Source organism: Schizophyllum commune (assembly GCF_000143185.2).
Source record: "Schizophyllum commune H4-8 unplaced genomic scaffold SCHCOscaffold_3, whole genome shotgun sequence".
Classification (NCBI taxonomy): domain Eukaryota; kingdom Fungi; phylum Basidiomycota; class Agaricomycetes; order Agaricales; family Schizophyllaceae; genus Schizophyllum; species Schizophyllum commune.
The window spans coordinates 2,457,014-2,469,293 of NW_026089540.1; the positions used below are offsets into that span (position 1 = coordinate 2,457,014).

The 12,280-nt window shown below is 58.5% G+C and overlaps 4 protein-coding genes across 4 annotated transcripts; 2 read left to right on the top strand and 2 right to left on the bottom strand.

Moving 5' to 3' along the window:
* The first annotated feature begins 381 nt into the window (after nt 1-381).
* SCHCODRAFT_02616008 (uncharacterized protein) lies at nt 382-2,295 on the top strand. The gene is made up of 4 exons (XM_003033911.2): nt 382-689; nt 739-1,398; nt 1,449-1,527; nt 1,577-2,295. The coding sequence occupies exons 1-4, from the start codon at nt 562-564 to the stop codon at nt 1,853-1,855; spliced, it is 1,146 nt and encodes a 381-aa protein (XP_003033957.1). The 5' UTR covers nt 382-561; the 3' UTR covers nt 1,856-2,295.
* A 634-nt stretch (nt 2,296-2,929) lies between these two features.
* SCHCODRAFT_02698196 (uncharacterized protein) lies at nt 2,930-4,816 on the bottom strand (the record flags this gene model as incomplete). Its single annotated transcript, XM_003034500.1, has 3 exons — nt 2,930-3,971; nt 4,022-4,124; nt 4,177-4,816. 3 exons carry the CDS (start codon nt 4,814-4,816, stop codon nt 2,930-2,932), a joined length of 1,785 nt encoding a protein of 594 aa, XP_003034546.1.
* A 717-nt stretch (nt 4,817-5,533) lies between these two features.
* On the top strand, nt 5,534-7,804 carry SCHCODRAFT_02616011 (uncharacterized protein). The gene is made up of 11 exons (XM_003033912.3): nt 5,534-5,812; nt 5,866-5,891; nt 5,948-6,026; nt 6,083-6,091; nt 6,147-6,202; nt 6,256-6,379; nt 6,453-6,612; nt 6,686-6,947; nt 7,041-7,206; nt 7,323-7,424; nt 7,476-7,804. The coding sequence occupies exons 1-11, from the start codon at nt 5,573-5,575 to the stop codon at nt 7,596-7,598; spliced, it is 1,347 nt and encodes a 448-aa protein (XP_003033958.1). The 5' UTR covers nt 5,534-5,572; the 3' UTR covers nt 7,599-7,804.
* Nucleotides 7,805-8,015: 211 nt separating this feature from the next.
* On the bottom strand, nt 8,016-12,242 carry SCHCODRAFT_01212457 (uncharacterized protein; the record flags this gene model as incomplete). Its single annotated transcript, XM_050341255.1, has 11 exons — nt 12,068-12,242; nt 10,354-12,021; nt 9,525-9,988; nt 9,213-9,450; nt 9,017-9,115; nt 8,878-8,960; nt 8,775-8,826; nt 8,637-8,723; nt 8,513-8,588; nt 8,350-8,434; nt 8,016-8,127 (listed from the first exon to the last, which is right to left on the bottom strand). The coding sequence occupies exons 1-11, from the start codon at nt 12,149-12,151 to the stop codon at nt 8,016-8,018; spliced, it is 3,048 nt and encodes a 1,015-aa protein (XP_050201780.1). The 5' UTR covers nt 12,152-12,242.
* Between the last annotated feature and the right edge of the window lie 38 nt (nt 12,243-12,280).

The window sequence follows — 12,280 nt, forward strand, 5'->3', positions numbered from 1 at the left end:
AGTCAAGTCAAGGGCTTCGAAACGTCCGATTGTCAGGCCTGATCCCAGAGAGCTGGCTTCCAATAGCCGGCGCAGCTGGATGAGTCTTAGCGCGTGTGATGGAAGGCAGCACAACTGTACTGTACGTCTAATAGGGATTGGGCACATTAAAGCGACGATGAATGCAAGCATGAGCGCATTCGAGGCAGTTTGGCATGGGCACTGCTTTGAGGATAATGAGTACACGCCAGTTAGGTATGTCGCCCTACCAACCCGCGCCGAGGACTCAGTCCAGTGTTGTGGGCGCGATGGTGAACCAATGATCCGAGCGGAGCAACTCGCACGTTGCAGACGGTCGCCCGGGCAGCGCTGTGACAAGCGTTACAGGTGTTGATTGGATTAGGCGTCCTTCTTTTCCTTCACCTCCATCAACGCTGCTGACCAGCGACGACAACAGGGCAGTCGATCCGCCAGCGTCGACAGCACCCTCAGCTATAATTTTCAGCCAACCGTTGTTGGCATTCTAGACAAACCAGCTGGTTTCACTCTTTATTCCCCCACATTCTTTTCTCTGATCCCGCCATGCCTCTCGCATCCAAGCCGCCCTTCGCGACAGACCTCCCCGACTCGGCTTACGCCTCGGGCAACCCCCAGCGCCGCCAGCTTGCCGCCCCCGCGAACCCGAACGCGCGCTCCTCAGCTTACGACGTGTGCGTGCGCTCGCTCCATCACGTTTCGCCGCAGCTGAAGTACTTTTAGATACGACAACTACATCGACGGGAAAGACGGCCGTGGTCGCAACTCGGGCGTCGAAGGGCTCGGGATGGGCTTCATGAACGGCTCGATGGACGACGACGAAAGTGACGACGACCACTATGGCAGGCCGATGGACCCCCACATGCAGCCTGCTCCCATGGGCATGCCCACCACCGGCAAGAACGCGGTGCTCGCCAACGCCGCGGGCGTCAACCGTACGGACTACGGCAACGAGCCCCCGCCGCCCTCGTACATCGCAGCTCCTCGTCCGGGGTACGCCGCGCCCATCGCGCAACTCAACCTGGCTCGGCCCGAGGCCGCGGCGGCGCCCGGTGGCCGTCAGCCCGGTGGGACTGAGCCGCTTCGGGTGCAGCCTCCCCAGTCCGTGAACGCTGTATCGAACCCCTTCGCGACACCCTATGCTGGGACTCCGGTACCCGCCTCGCCCCATCCTCTCCAACCTCCTATGACCCCCATCACGCCGGTCTTTGCTCGCCCGCGCGCCGCGGACGTCAAATTTGCCGAGGACAAGGGCGAGATCATGCGTGGTGATAAGGAGGATGTCTTGATTCCCCGACGCGGTCAACAAGGCGACGACTTCTGGAGACGCTTCAGCATGGTCATCAAAGAGGACGGCAAGAAGCGCCCGGGCGAGAAGGAGAGGTACGCCACGTTTCACCGACAGCCTCGACCTCGCTTACAATCTTCCGCAGCTCTTGGCTCAAGAAGACTCAGGGCGGTACGACAAGCCTGAGCCGCTGGGTGTTCATCATTGGCATGGTTCTGCTCATTGTGCGTGTTTCGAAGCGTCCAGCAATTGCCACCACTGACAATCCTCCAGTGCGCTGCTGGTGGTATCGGCCTCGGGTGGTACATCTCGCGCAACAACACAGGGTCTAGCGCGCCGAAGGCCATTGGCGGCTCGGCCAACGAGATGAACACCGGCGACGGCGAAGGCGCCGCCAGCATGCAGAGCAGCATTCGCGTCACCCCCACGTATACCGTCGACAGACGAGCCGTCGCCACCGAGGCGGCAAACACCAGCTCGCCCGTGCCCATACAGGGCAAGGATATTCACGTCCACCGCAGGATACGTGACCATATGAAGAGGAGACTGTAGAGTATCGTATCTCGCGTCCAGTTCTGGCCTGGTTCCGAGTCGTCGATAAACGGCGGCGTCCGTCCATTGCATGCATAGGGAAGAGAACATATTTCTACGCCCGCCCCCACTACCCACCGGCGTTACGCCCCCCTGTCGGGATCCCCATGTTCCCATCCACTCTTTACCGGATCCATGCTTCCCTCGTCCCCGCCCCATCACATCCCCCCACTGGCAGCGCTTATGTACTGACAGGTTCAACCTCCTCTTGACATTCTATTCACGTGGATATACCCTTCGACTTCAATTGTACTGTGTTGGATCCCTGTCTGTCACATCCGCTACGCATCAGCATCCCTCTATTATTCTACTAGTCGCTCCTGGCCTGCAATGCGACGTTGTCAGTGCTCACTAATGTTCTGTTCGTGTATATAAGTAAAAGGATCAAGTACTTGCTTTCATTTTGTCCCCAATGGCGGCGAGGGCCGTGTGCTGCTGTCCCTTGTTCCTCCGCTCGAGGATGAACAAAAATAACTGAACCTGAGGTCGAGGGCTTTTAAGATGATCTTGTTGATTTTGTACCACTAGGCGCGGCTGGGCTACAGCTGCAGGACGCCCGTAACAACGCGTAGTTTTGAGTAAACGACAGTGATAGACGGCTAGTGCACGTAAGTAATGGTACTGAGCGGCTGCTATAGTAGAGTCCTGCTGGGGTCCGTGGTCGGGGCGGGGGCGTAATATGTACAACCAGAAGGGACAAAATGAACAGCGCGTGAGTGGTTGCCGAGAGCCGTTGGCAGATTGCAATGACAAGTCAAGGCTAGGATGCAAAGACAGAGCATGCACTGGCGGAAGTCGACGACACCAGTCTGGCATGCGCAGGGTCGCCAATAATGTTATATGCACAGGGGCGACTTTGTACTGCGCTCGTGAGGAAGACTGGTGCGGAGGAGGAGGAGGTAGGAGTAGTAGGAGCGTCCGAGAACAAAAAAGGGGAAGTAACAAACAAGACCTGCGGTCGGCTAGCTGAACAATGCCAGCCTGTCCGCATTCGTCCAACGGGCAAGACTCTGCTCAGAACGCACACGCGAGTACTCAAAACGCGCGCGGCACCCCAAGCATCGAGGCATCCTGCACGTCGGAGTCCCCGCGGCTGACGACGCTCCCGTTGCGCTCGTGCTGCTGCAGCCGGCGGCTCGCGAGGCTCGCGAAGCTGGGCGGCCGGCTGAGGTTGGCGAAGTCGAACGCGGAGAGGCCGCTCGCGTAGGGGTCGCGCGGGACGTCGGAGGGCGGGCGGAAGTGGCCGCGGCGCGGGGGCGAGCTGATGACCTGGGTGGGCGAGTTGTTACCCTGCGTGGGCGAGCCGTTGACCTGCGCGGAAGATAGTCCAGGGGCAGGCGGCGTGCTGGGGGCGACTGCGACGGTGTAGTCGTGGGAGCCGTCGCTGCCTTGCAGGGGATTATCTTCGGGCGGCGACGCCATGTTGAGCATGGTCTCGATGTCGAGGGACTGCATCGAATTGCGGCGGGCGACAGTCGGCTGTAGTGAGGGCGCCTGCCTTGAGCTTGTCGCTAACGGCGAAGGCGGAACCGCAGAAGGTATCGCGCGCTCCTTCGTGAAGCTCTGACGCCCAGGTGAAGCAGGCGGCGAGCTGAACGCGTAGGACGGGTTCATGACAAACGCTTCATTGCCAGTAAGGAACTCCGAGTTGTGCTTGACAGGGAACCACTTCATCGGCGACGGACTAGCCGGCTGCGACGAGGAGCTCGCAGGCGTGAACGGCGTGCGCGGCGCCTCCACCGGGATCGGCGGCGGTACGTATGGAATATACGACTCGCGAGGCGCCGTATCCGGGGACGGCGTGCCCTGCATAAAGGACGGACGGGTGGCGCTCATCGTCGCAACGTTCCCCAGATCTCGCTGGGACATGTTGCGCATGAGATTCGCGGTGGAGGAATTTACTTCCGAGGGGTTGGGGCGTTCGTAGAAGCCGGAAGCGTCGAGGACGGACTGGGCGCGGCGCCGTGCGGGGCCTTGGTCGGTGTGCTTCCGCTGCTCGCGGCAGAAGTAGACGACCATGAGCGCGGCGACGAGTCCGACGATGCAGCCACCGACGGCGAGACCGATGATTGCGGCACTGGGAAGGGATTTGAGGATGAATGTGGGAGGGTTAAATGGATGACCTACTGCGAAAGCGTCGGCTTCGTGTCGGTGCTTTCCTCGGGTTCGTCTTCCATGTTGTCCGTGTCGTTGGGCAGGCAACTGGCGTCGGTCGTGTCATCGCCCAATACTGACGCGAGATAAGCGAGGATTTCAAGTCCGTTACGTTAACGTAGACGTACCCGTGAGCAATTGCGAGGCCTGGGCCTGGCCGATGGTATTGTTCGCCATGAGTATGACTTGCGATCCGTAGGCGACAGCAGCGGTGTATGTCGCCTCTACGTTACTGGCGTCCGTTTCGTTCAATGTGTACGCCGTCTGTCCCAAGCTGAATGCGCGGACGGTCGGTGCGTCGGTGGAAGCATTGTACTGGACCCCGTAGCTCGTGCATTGCGTGATGGCCGTGTTGAACGTGTAGAACGAGGCTGAAGCTAGGGGAAGGCAGCTACCGTCGCTGGTGTCGGATGGCTCAACGGTAATCAGGTCAGTCACATATGCGACTGCATTCCCGTCGGCGTCGTCAAGGGAAGCAATGAACTGTGTACCCTCGGGGACCGGGATGAAGGTGATGTTGATGCCTGCGAGGAAGTTGTCCGCCACATCAGGGAGAGGGATAGTCGCCGGAGTCGCGTTAACGGGGACGATGGTCAAGTAGGTCGGGATGCCAATGTCGTCGGAAGTGACATCAGGAAAAGTGAGCGAGACTGGCTCGCACTCGCGCACGGCAGTGAAATTGAAGGCAAAGGAGCGTGGGCGTGCGCGAGCGATAGGGAGGTGTGCTGTGGAGAAGAGAATGCTGGATGCGAGTGCTGCGTAAAACATGGCCGGAAGATGGACGGGCTATGGGCGTGCACCGCTTGCTGGAGGGTCGATCGCGTCGTGTCCGGGATGGACAGGGGAGACGGTGCGGGGCGACCGGTTCAGAGCAGACTCATCGTCGGGGGGACGATGGAAAGAAAAGGAAAGGCACGCCAGCGCGCTTTGTATGAGAGCGGGACCTAGCGAGCACGCCGAAGGCTTGGAATGATCGTCGCCGGTCGCAAGCGCTGGTCGCTACTAGCATCGGATTGAGCGCGTCCTGATGGCGACGACGAGCCGGCGGCGGGCAACGGCCCGCACTACAAATTACGAAGATCGCCGGGGACTTGACTTCGGGCTCCTTCACAGCGTGCAACAACGCAGGTACATGTCGCCAGCGCGCCCGATAGCGCAACACGAGGCATGGAGAAGCAGCAACCCATCCCCGAGCGGTTAGAATAAATCGCACCCACTCGCGCTCCTTCCCACCGTTTCCACCTTGCTCATGATGCCCGTGTAGATCACTTTCTCAATAGAAATTGTACTCTGCGGCGGAGATATAGTGGGGACCTCTTTCAAGCGCGCCCTCCTCCCCATAATTGCCCGAGAGCCCGTGGACGTTCATGTTGAAGTTCATTTGCGCACGTGGAAATTGAATGCCTCCGAGTTCATGATCCGCGACCACGTGAGCGACGATGGGTGCCGTCACCCGCGTGATTGACTGGAGTGACAAGCCCCGCGCGCCCCGGATCCTCTCCACTGCTCTTGCCTCCCACCACCATGATCCGTACAGGCGCTCGCATCGCTGGTCAGTTTCTCCAGCCGCGCTCGGTGGCGACAGCGGCCCAGCGCGCTGTTCCTCACGTCGAGGTCCGCGTTGGACGTCTTCCCCAGTCCCAGTCGCCCTTCGTGCCGAAACTGCAGTTCTTCAATTCGGTGACCGCGACAGGACAGCAGATCCCGACCTACAGGGTTATGGATGGCTCAGGTAGCGCGTTGGATGGGTCCTCGATGCCAGAGGTACGCGCCACACACACCTACGTCGTGGCCCATTGTCCTGACCCACCCCATAGATCGACGAGGCAACTGCAAGGAAGATGTATGGTGTGCAGTCGCGTCGAAATTGTTCAACCAATATTCACGTCCCTTGGACAGCTATGAGCACATGGTGCTTCTCCCCACCATGGACACTGTCCTCTACAACGTCCAAAGGCAAGGCAAGATCTCGTTCTACGTGCGTACCCCTTCCTGCGCCTCTGTACCTTCAATATCGCTAACTTCCCACCCTAGATGACCGCGGTAATTTTTTTTCCACCTCGCCCCCTTCCATCAGAATATTCTCATGCCCCTCCAGTACGGCGAAGAAGCCACCGTGGTGGGAGCGGCCGCTGCGCTCGAGCCTCACGATGAGTACGCCCCCCTCCTCTGCATCAGCCGCAACTCCGCCTCATCTCGTCCTGCAGGGTCCTCGGGCAGTATCGCGAATCTGGGGTCCTTCTCTGGCGCGGGTTCGGGCTGGATAACATAATGGGACAATGTCTAGGCAATGTGGAAGACACTTCGACGAAGGGGAGGCAGATGCCTGTGGTATGTTGACCGCCTTCTCTATCTCTCTTTCTTTATCCGGCGCGTCGGAGAGTTAACGGAATTTACTCGATAGCATTTTGCGTCGAGGGAGCACCATTTTTACTCGATATCGTCGCCACTTGCGACACAAATCCCCCAAGCGGCAGGCGTGGGCTTCGCCCTTCGTCGGACGCCTGGGCGGCAGAACTCCATCGCTGTCTGCTTTATGGGCGAAGGCGCTGCATCTGAAGGAGGTATGCTCACCCCATCTCACCGTCTGCTGAGGTGCCACAATATTCTTCGCCCAAAATGCTGACCCACTGGCAGATTTCCACGCCGGCCTGCAGATGGCCTCCACCCTCCCCTGTCCGACAATGTTCATTGTGCGCAACAACGGCTTCGCGATCAGCACGCCGAGCACGGAGCAGTACCACGGCGACGGGATCGCGAGCCGCGGGCCCGGCTATGGCATCGACACGATCCGCGTCGACGGGAACGATGTGCTTGCGGTGCTTTCTGCTGTAAAGGAGGCGAGGAAAAGATGTCTCGAGCAAAGCCGGGCGGTGCTGGTGGAGGCGATGACTTACCGGTATGTCGTTCATTCTTACGGGCCTGGGTGATCGTGCATGCATCGTTCGGCCAGAGGAAGATCAAGGTTCTGACGCTGACATCTCCCTCCTAGCGTCGGCCACCATTCCACCTCGGACGACTCGTTCGCGTACCGCGCGCGAAGCGAGGTCGAGGACCGGAAGAAGATCGATAACCCGATCTCGCGCATGCGCAGGTTTATGGAGGAGCGCGGGTGGTGGAGCGCGAAGGAGGAGGAGGAGTTGAAGGCGAGGTTGAAGGTGTGTTCAGTTCTTTGTGCTGTCTTGCGCAAGCGGCTATACCACTATGCGCGAGTGGCTACGCCAATATGCGCGAGTGGCTATACCAATATGCGCGAATGCTCACGCACTCGCAGGCCGACGTGATGAAGGCCTTTAAGCGCGCGGAGGGTCTCAGCCGGCCCTCGTTAACAGAGCTCTTCGACGATGTGTACGCAGGCCAGGAGCCGTGGACAATCGTAAGTGTTTGCAAGACTTTCACGTCTCTTAATTGCTCACGATCGTCACAGAAAGAACAGCGGAGCGAGCTCTTCGGCCTGCTCAAGAAATACGGCCAGGCATGGGACCCCTGGAAGAAGGAGCTGGGCAAGTTTAAGAACGGCGGGCAGGACCTGATCGATGCTGGGAAGTAAATCGACGAGCAGGATGTTCGCTTCGAAGTTTCCCTCGCTGCAGCGGTTCCCTGCACCCAAGGTATTCGTAAAGAGGAGGCTTGGAAGGCCTTGACGGCCACAGCCTACGTCTCGCTGGAATATTTATTGGAAGCATGTACCCACGTTTGTATCATAAGGAATAGGAAGGAAGTCACAATCGTCACGTCGTTTCATGAGATCAGGTCGTCGTAAGCCGGCCTCAAGGACTCGCTCCGTCGTTGGTTCGCTTCTATAAGGCACGTCTGGTTTGCTTCACGAGTGCACATCTGACGCGCTCAGGAGTGTACATCTGGTTCGCCTGGAAAGACACGCCGAGTTCACCGCAGGAAGACATGTCTAGTTCGCCCCGAGGATACAGGTCGCGAGAAAGAGTCCTTGAAGTCGGCGGCGAATACTTCAAGCCGCCGTCGCCGCCGGCTTCATGAAGTACTCGGAAATGTACCGGAAGTAGTGTGCCTGCACCATGTACTCGTCGCGGAAGAGGTTCTCGTGGTTGCGGTCGAGCCATCTGTGGGACAGGATCAATTATTATGAATGCATGCGACGACGCGTGAGATAGATGAGGGCAGATGCGAAAGACGAGTGGGAGATGCGGGAGACATGGGAAACATAAATGCGGGAGACAGAAACCATAAGTGCGGGAGACATAGAAACCATGGGTGCGGGAGACATAGGAACCATAGACGCGGGAGACAGTGTTCAAAAGAATAGGACACAGGGGACCACATACCTGAGAAACTCGTTGATGTAGTCGGAGATGACGTGGATAGACGGCGGGTCAAGATCGGAGGTGGCCATGTATTGGGGGAAGTTAGCTGGGAGGGGGAGAGGTTTCGTCAATAACATTCGCATAATTGCAGGGGATGATCCCCAACAGAGGAACATCAGCGCACCCATAAGTCGGAGCAGATGCATGGCTCCATAAGCCTCGCTCATATCCTTTGTTGTCTCCGGCGTGACGTGTTGGCCCTATGATTAAGTCAGTTAAAGCGAAGCGACTTTGGAAGGCGAGCATACGGTCTTGAACTGCGTCCGCCAGCCGCTGTACTGAGCACGTTCCGGTGGGTATAGTAGGTTGCGGCCGATGGCCTTCTCGAAGTACACCTTTGCGCGATGTTAGAACAGGGCGTGAACGTGATGTGCGCTCACTTCTACCTTGATTCCGCCAGTGATGATGGAGGCGTAAACTTTGGGGTCACAGAGGCTCCTGAGGGGGCCGCATCAATAGTCGGCGACACGGTATGGTGAGAAGGCGCACTCGTCAAGCGGTTCCGTCTCCAGGTACGTTTGGAATTCGTGCAAAATCTCATCGACGTTCGGCGTACAGGGCATCTTGATGATCTGCGCACCAATGCTTCTCAGTCTAGTTCTCTTCATCGATGCAAATGAAAGCTTACCAACTGTTTCTTCTGGACGTTCTCCCAGTCGTCGACGAGTATCTTCCTCAGCGACGCGGGCATATCCAGCTTCATAGGCTGGGGTATGGCTTTGGGTTTCTGTTTTACAGTTAGTATGGGATTCGTATAGCGCGTACAGCGGTGAGTTCGGGCAGCTGTGAGCTCATACGGCGACGAGCATGCCTCTGCCACCTACCTTGTGCCCTTGCCTGCTGTCATGCGGCGGTGCCGTGACTGACACTATCCCGGCCTTATTACGATTCCGAGCTTCACGCCCCCTCGGAGCATGCCCACTCCCGCGTGTGGGCGGATTCGCGAGCAAGATGGTCTTGTTTTTGAGGATGGCCGTCAGTGCCTTCGGTCCTGCTGACGTTTGCTCGTCACTCGCGGTCACGAATCGGTGCAGCATCCACGCTGGTACCCATTCGTCGTGGCTGTGAGCGGGATAATATCAGCCTGAGGACGCAGAGCATGAGGCGCGCGGTGAGTAAGTTTGGATCAAACGTACGCGGCATTGAAGTTCTCGTAGTGTATCTTGTACACTTTGTACGCCGCCGCGTCGGGCCGTTCAGCCATCACGGACGCCTCCTTGCTCGCGCGTGCTTTCTTCACCTCCCTCGCGCGCTCTCGCCACCCCTTGCCAAAAGTCTTTGGTTTGCCAAAACTCGACAACCCCGCCCGCTTGCGGGACTTGACCGGCCCGTCGAGTATGAAATTGCTCATCTCCGCCTCCAGTATGCGCACTTTATACCAGTCTCCGCCTGAGTTGACGAGTGCAAATTGGTTTACTTGATAGAGATGCACGTTGAGTTTGGAGGGCCCTGGAGAGGGAGTGGGGTATTGGCTGTCAACTGCTGGCGGAGAGGCGGTTCGCCATTCTGGTTTCGCGGACAGGCTGTCGTCTGGCGCGGGTTCGGAGTCTCGTCCTACGGCCTCCGAGGGCTGAGAAAACGACGCGTCGTCGAGTACTGGCTGTTCCGACATGAATAAGTTGCCTGTGGCGTGCCGGTGTTGAAGTTGAGAAGGAGGAAGGGCGGATCACGCGACGGCCAAATTGCTCTCACGCCGGCGTCGGCAATCACCGAGAAGCGGACAATGCCTACCAAATCCGGCAACAATGGCACCTTTATCAGCCTCTCAATGTTGCGGGGATGGCTTCGTTGCGAGCATGGAGCCTTCGTTGCGGGGATGGGGCCTTCGATGAGATTAGCCTATCTCGCTCAACGTTTACTATATGAACGACAACATGGATTGTGATTAATCCACGTCTAACACTCAGTATGCCCAATTCATCGTTTCCACCCAGCCGCCTTCTTCGATAGATACACGCAGCTCACCCGCTTCACGCGCTCCTTTAGCCAAGGAAGATGTTCCGCCTCGATTTCGGGGCAACCATCGAGTATGAGCTCCGAGATGGGTCTGATCGCAGTGGCCTCTGCAACTTCGCTGTTTGCAGATCGTTCGACATCCGAAGTGGACTCGAGTGGTTGGAGTCTCTCGACCATCTCTTTCGCTTCGGCGTCCTTGTGTAAAGCCTTCGGGTCGGTCGCAATCAACTCTGTGGCAGCCGGGGGAGAGGTATGCGAGAGCCCCGCTGCCGACAACCTGGAGCCAACCATCCTTACCACCGGTCCCGTCTTCACGTCCGGACAGTTGGGCACCGCGACCCTCCGCAGCTGTGGGCACAGCACCACATCCGACCGCGTCTTCCTCCCAGGACGCGGAACCTCGAGGTGCTCTAGCACATAGTTTGCCACATTCTCCAGCCCTCGAAGCTCTAGACCGCGCAACAACGGCGAGGCGCGAAGCAGATCGACGACCGAATCTTGCATGACCATGTACGAGTGGATGGTGAGGTGAGTGAGGGCCGTGTGGCCGAGCAGGGAGGTCCTTGCTTGATTGCACATATACATGAAGCCGCGGTCGATGTTTGCGAACCCGCGCATGAGGGACAGGCGCTCGAGCGCAGGTACACGCAACCGCATCATTATAAGGTCGGCGCGGAAGGCGCCTGTGAGCTCGAGGCGTGTTAGGGCGTGCATTGCATGCACGTTGATATCCGTCAGGGTTTCCACCGCCCGGGAGGTGGCTTCGACAACGAGCGTTTGAAGGTCGGGGTTGTTGCCGCAGATGTTGGCAAGGGATTGGGCAGCGATGTTGTTACAGCGCAGCTCAAGGTGTGCGAGATTCCGGAGGGACCATAGCCCGTCGAGTAATGGTTGGGTGATACATATGTTGAACAGGCGGAGAACTCGAAGCGAGTGAGTCTCCGCAAGGAGAGCCCCGCGGTCCGTGGTGTTGTCGGTTTCCAAGATCTCGAGCTCAGTCAGGTCTCCCAGAATCTGTCTCTGACCTATCTTTTCGAGAAAAGGCAGCGGATCCCACGAGCCAATGCGCAGAGCACGCACGCGCGTCCAGTCGAGTATGGAGAGCTCGCCGAACGCCCACTCGAGGTTGAGACCCAGCCCCGGCGCAAGGCGTACGTCGCGGATCCGGTTGCGCGAGCACGCCGCCCAGCGGCGCAGCTTCCACACCGGCTTTCGGTTGTGCAGGCTGAGCACCGTCCACAAGTATGGGTTCCCCTCCGCCACGCGACGCCACCGCACGCAGACGAGAAGAAGCGGGAGGAGCGCGGTGTGGTCAGCGTCGACGAGGAGTCGGAAGATCTCGTCGAGGATCTCGACAGGAAGGCGAGCTGTGTGGTCCTGAGTGCGCCGACGCTGGTCAAGCGCATTATGCCTGAGCGTGACCATCTCCTTCCGCCGGGCGGTGTCGCCGACAGGAATGCGTGCAATAGCACGGTCGGCCATTTTCGCAGCCTCGTCGAACCGGCTCGCACGATGAAAGATCCGCGCAGCACGAGCATACCCTTGCCACTTTTCTGACGCAAGACCGATGACCTTCTTCGCGTCAAGCAACCCCAGCTTGAAGTCGCCGAGCTGCTCGTAAGTGGCGGCACGTGCATCGTAAAGACTGTGTTCCGCCTGACCTCCAGCCTCTATAGCCTGATGCAAGTCAGAGCAGCAATTGAAAGTCAGTGGAAAGGCTTACCTTGGTAAATAAGGCTACCGCCTCGGTATAATTGCGCTTTTTGTACTGCTGAATCCCGTCCTTGCGGAGGTCTTCCCAGGACATGGCTGCAGTCAAGGTGACCTTGAGCTCTGTTCCAGATAGCAGAGGGAGCAGCGTGCTAGCGTCGCAATAGCACCCTATTGGCGGTCGTCGTGGTCGCGGAAGAGACGCGTTCGGACCGAACGCGACGCG

Coding starts and splice junctions, on each gene's coding strand:
- SCHCODRAFT_02616008 (XM_003033911.2), top strand. CDS start 562: ATGCCTCTCGCATCCAAGCCGCCCTTCGCGACAGACCTCCCCGACTCG. Junction 690..738: donor CGCTCCTCAGCTTACGACGT/GTGCGTGCGCTC, acceptor AAGTACTTTTAG/ATACGACAACTACATCGACG. Junction 1,399..1,448: donor CGCCCGGGCGAGAAGGAGAG/GTACGCCACGTT, acceptor AATCTTCCGCAG/CTCTTGGCTCAAGAAGACTC.
- SCHCODRAFT_02616011 (XM_003033912.3), top strand. CDS start 5,573: ATGATCCGTACAGGCGCTCGCATCGCTGGTCAGTTTCTCCAGCCGCGC. Junction 6,380..6,452: donor AGGGGAGGCAGATGCCTGTG/GTATGTTGACCG, acceptor TTTACTCGATAG/CATTTTGCGTCGAGGGAGCA. Junction 6,948..7,040: donor GTGGAGGCGATGACTTACCG/GTATGTCGTTCA, acceptor TCTCCCTCCTAG/CGTCGGCCACCATTCCACCT.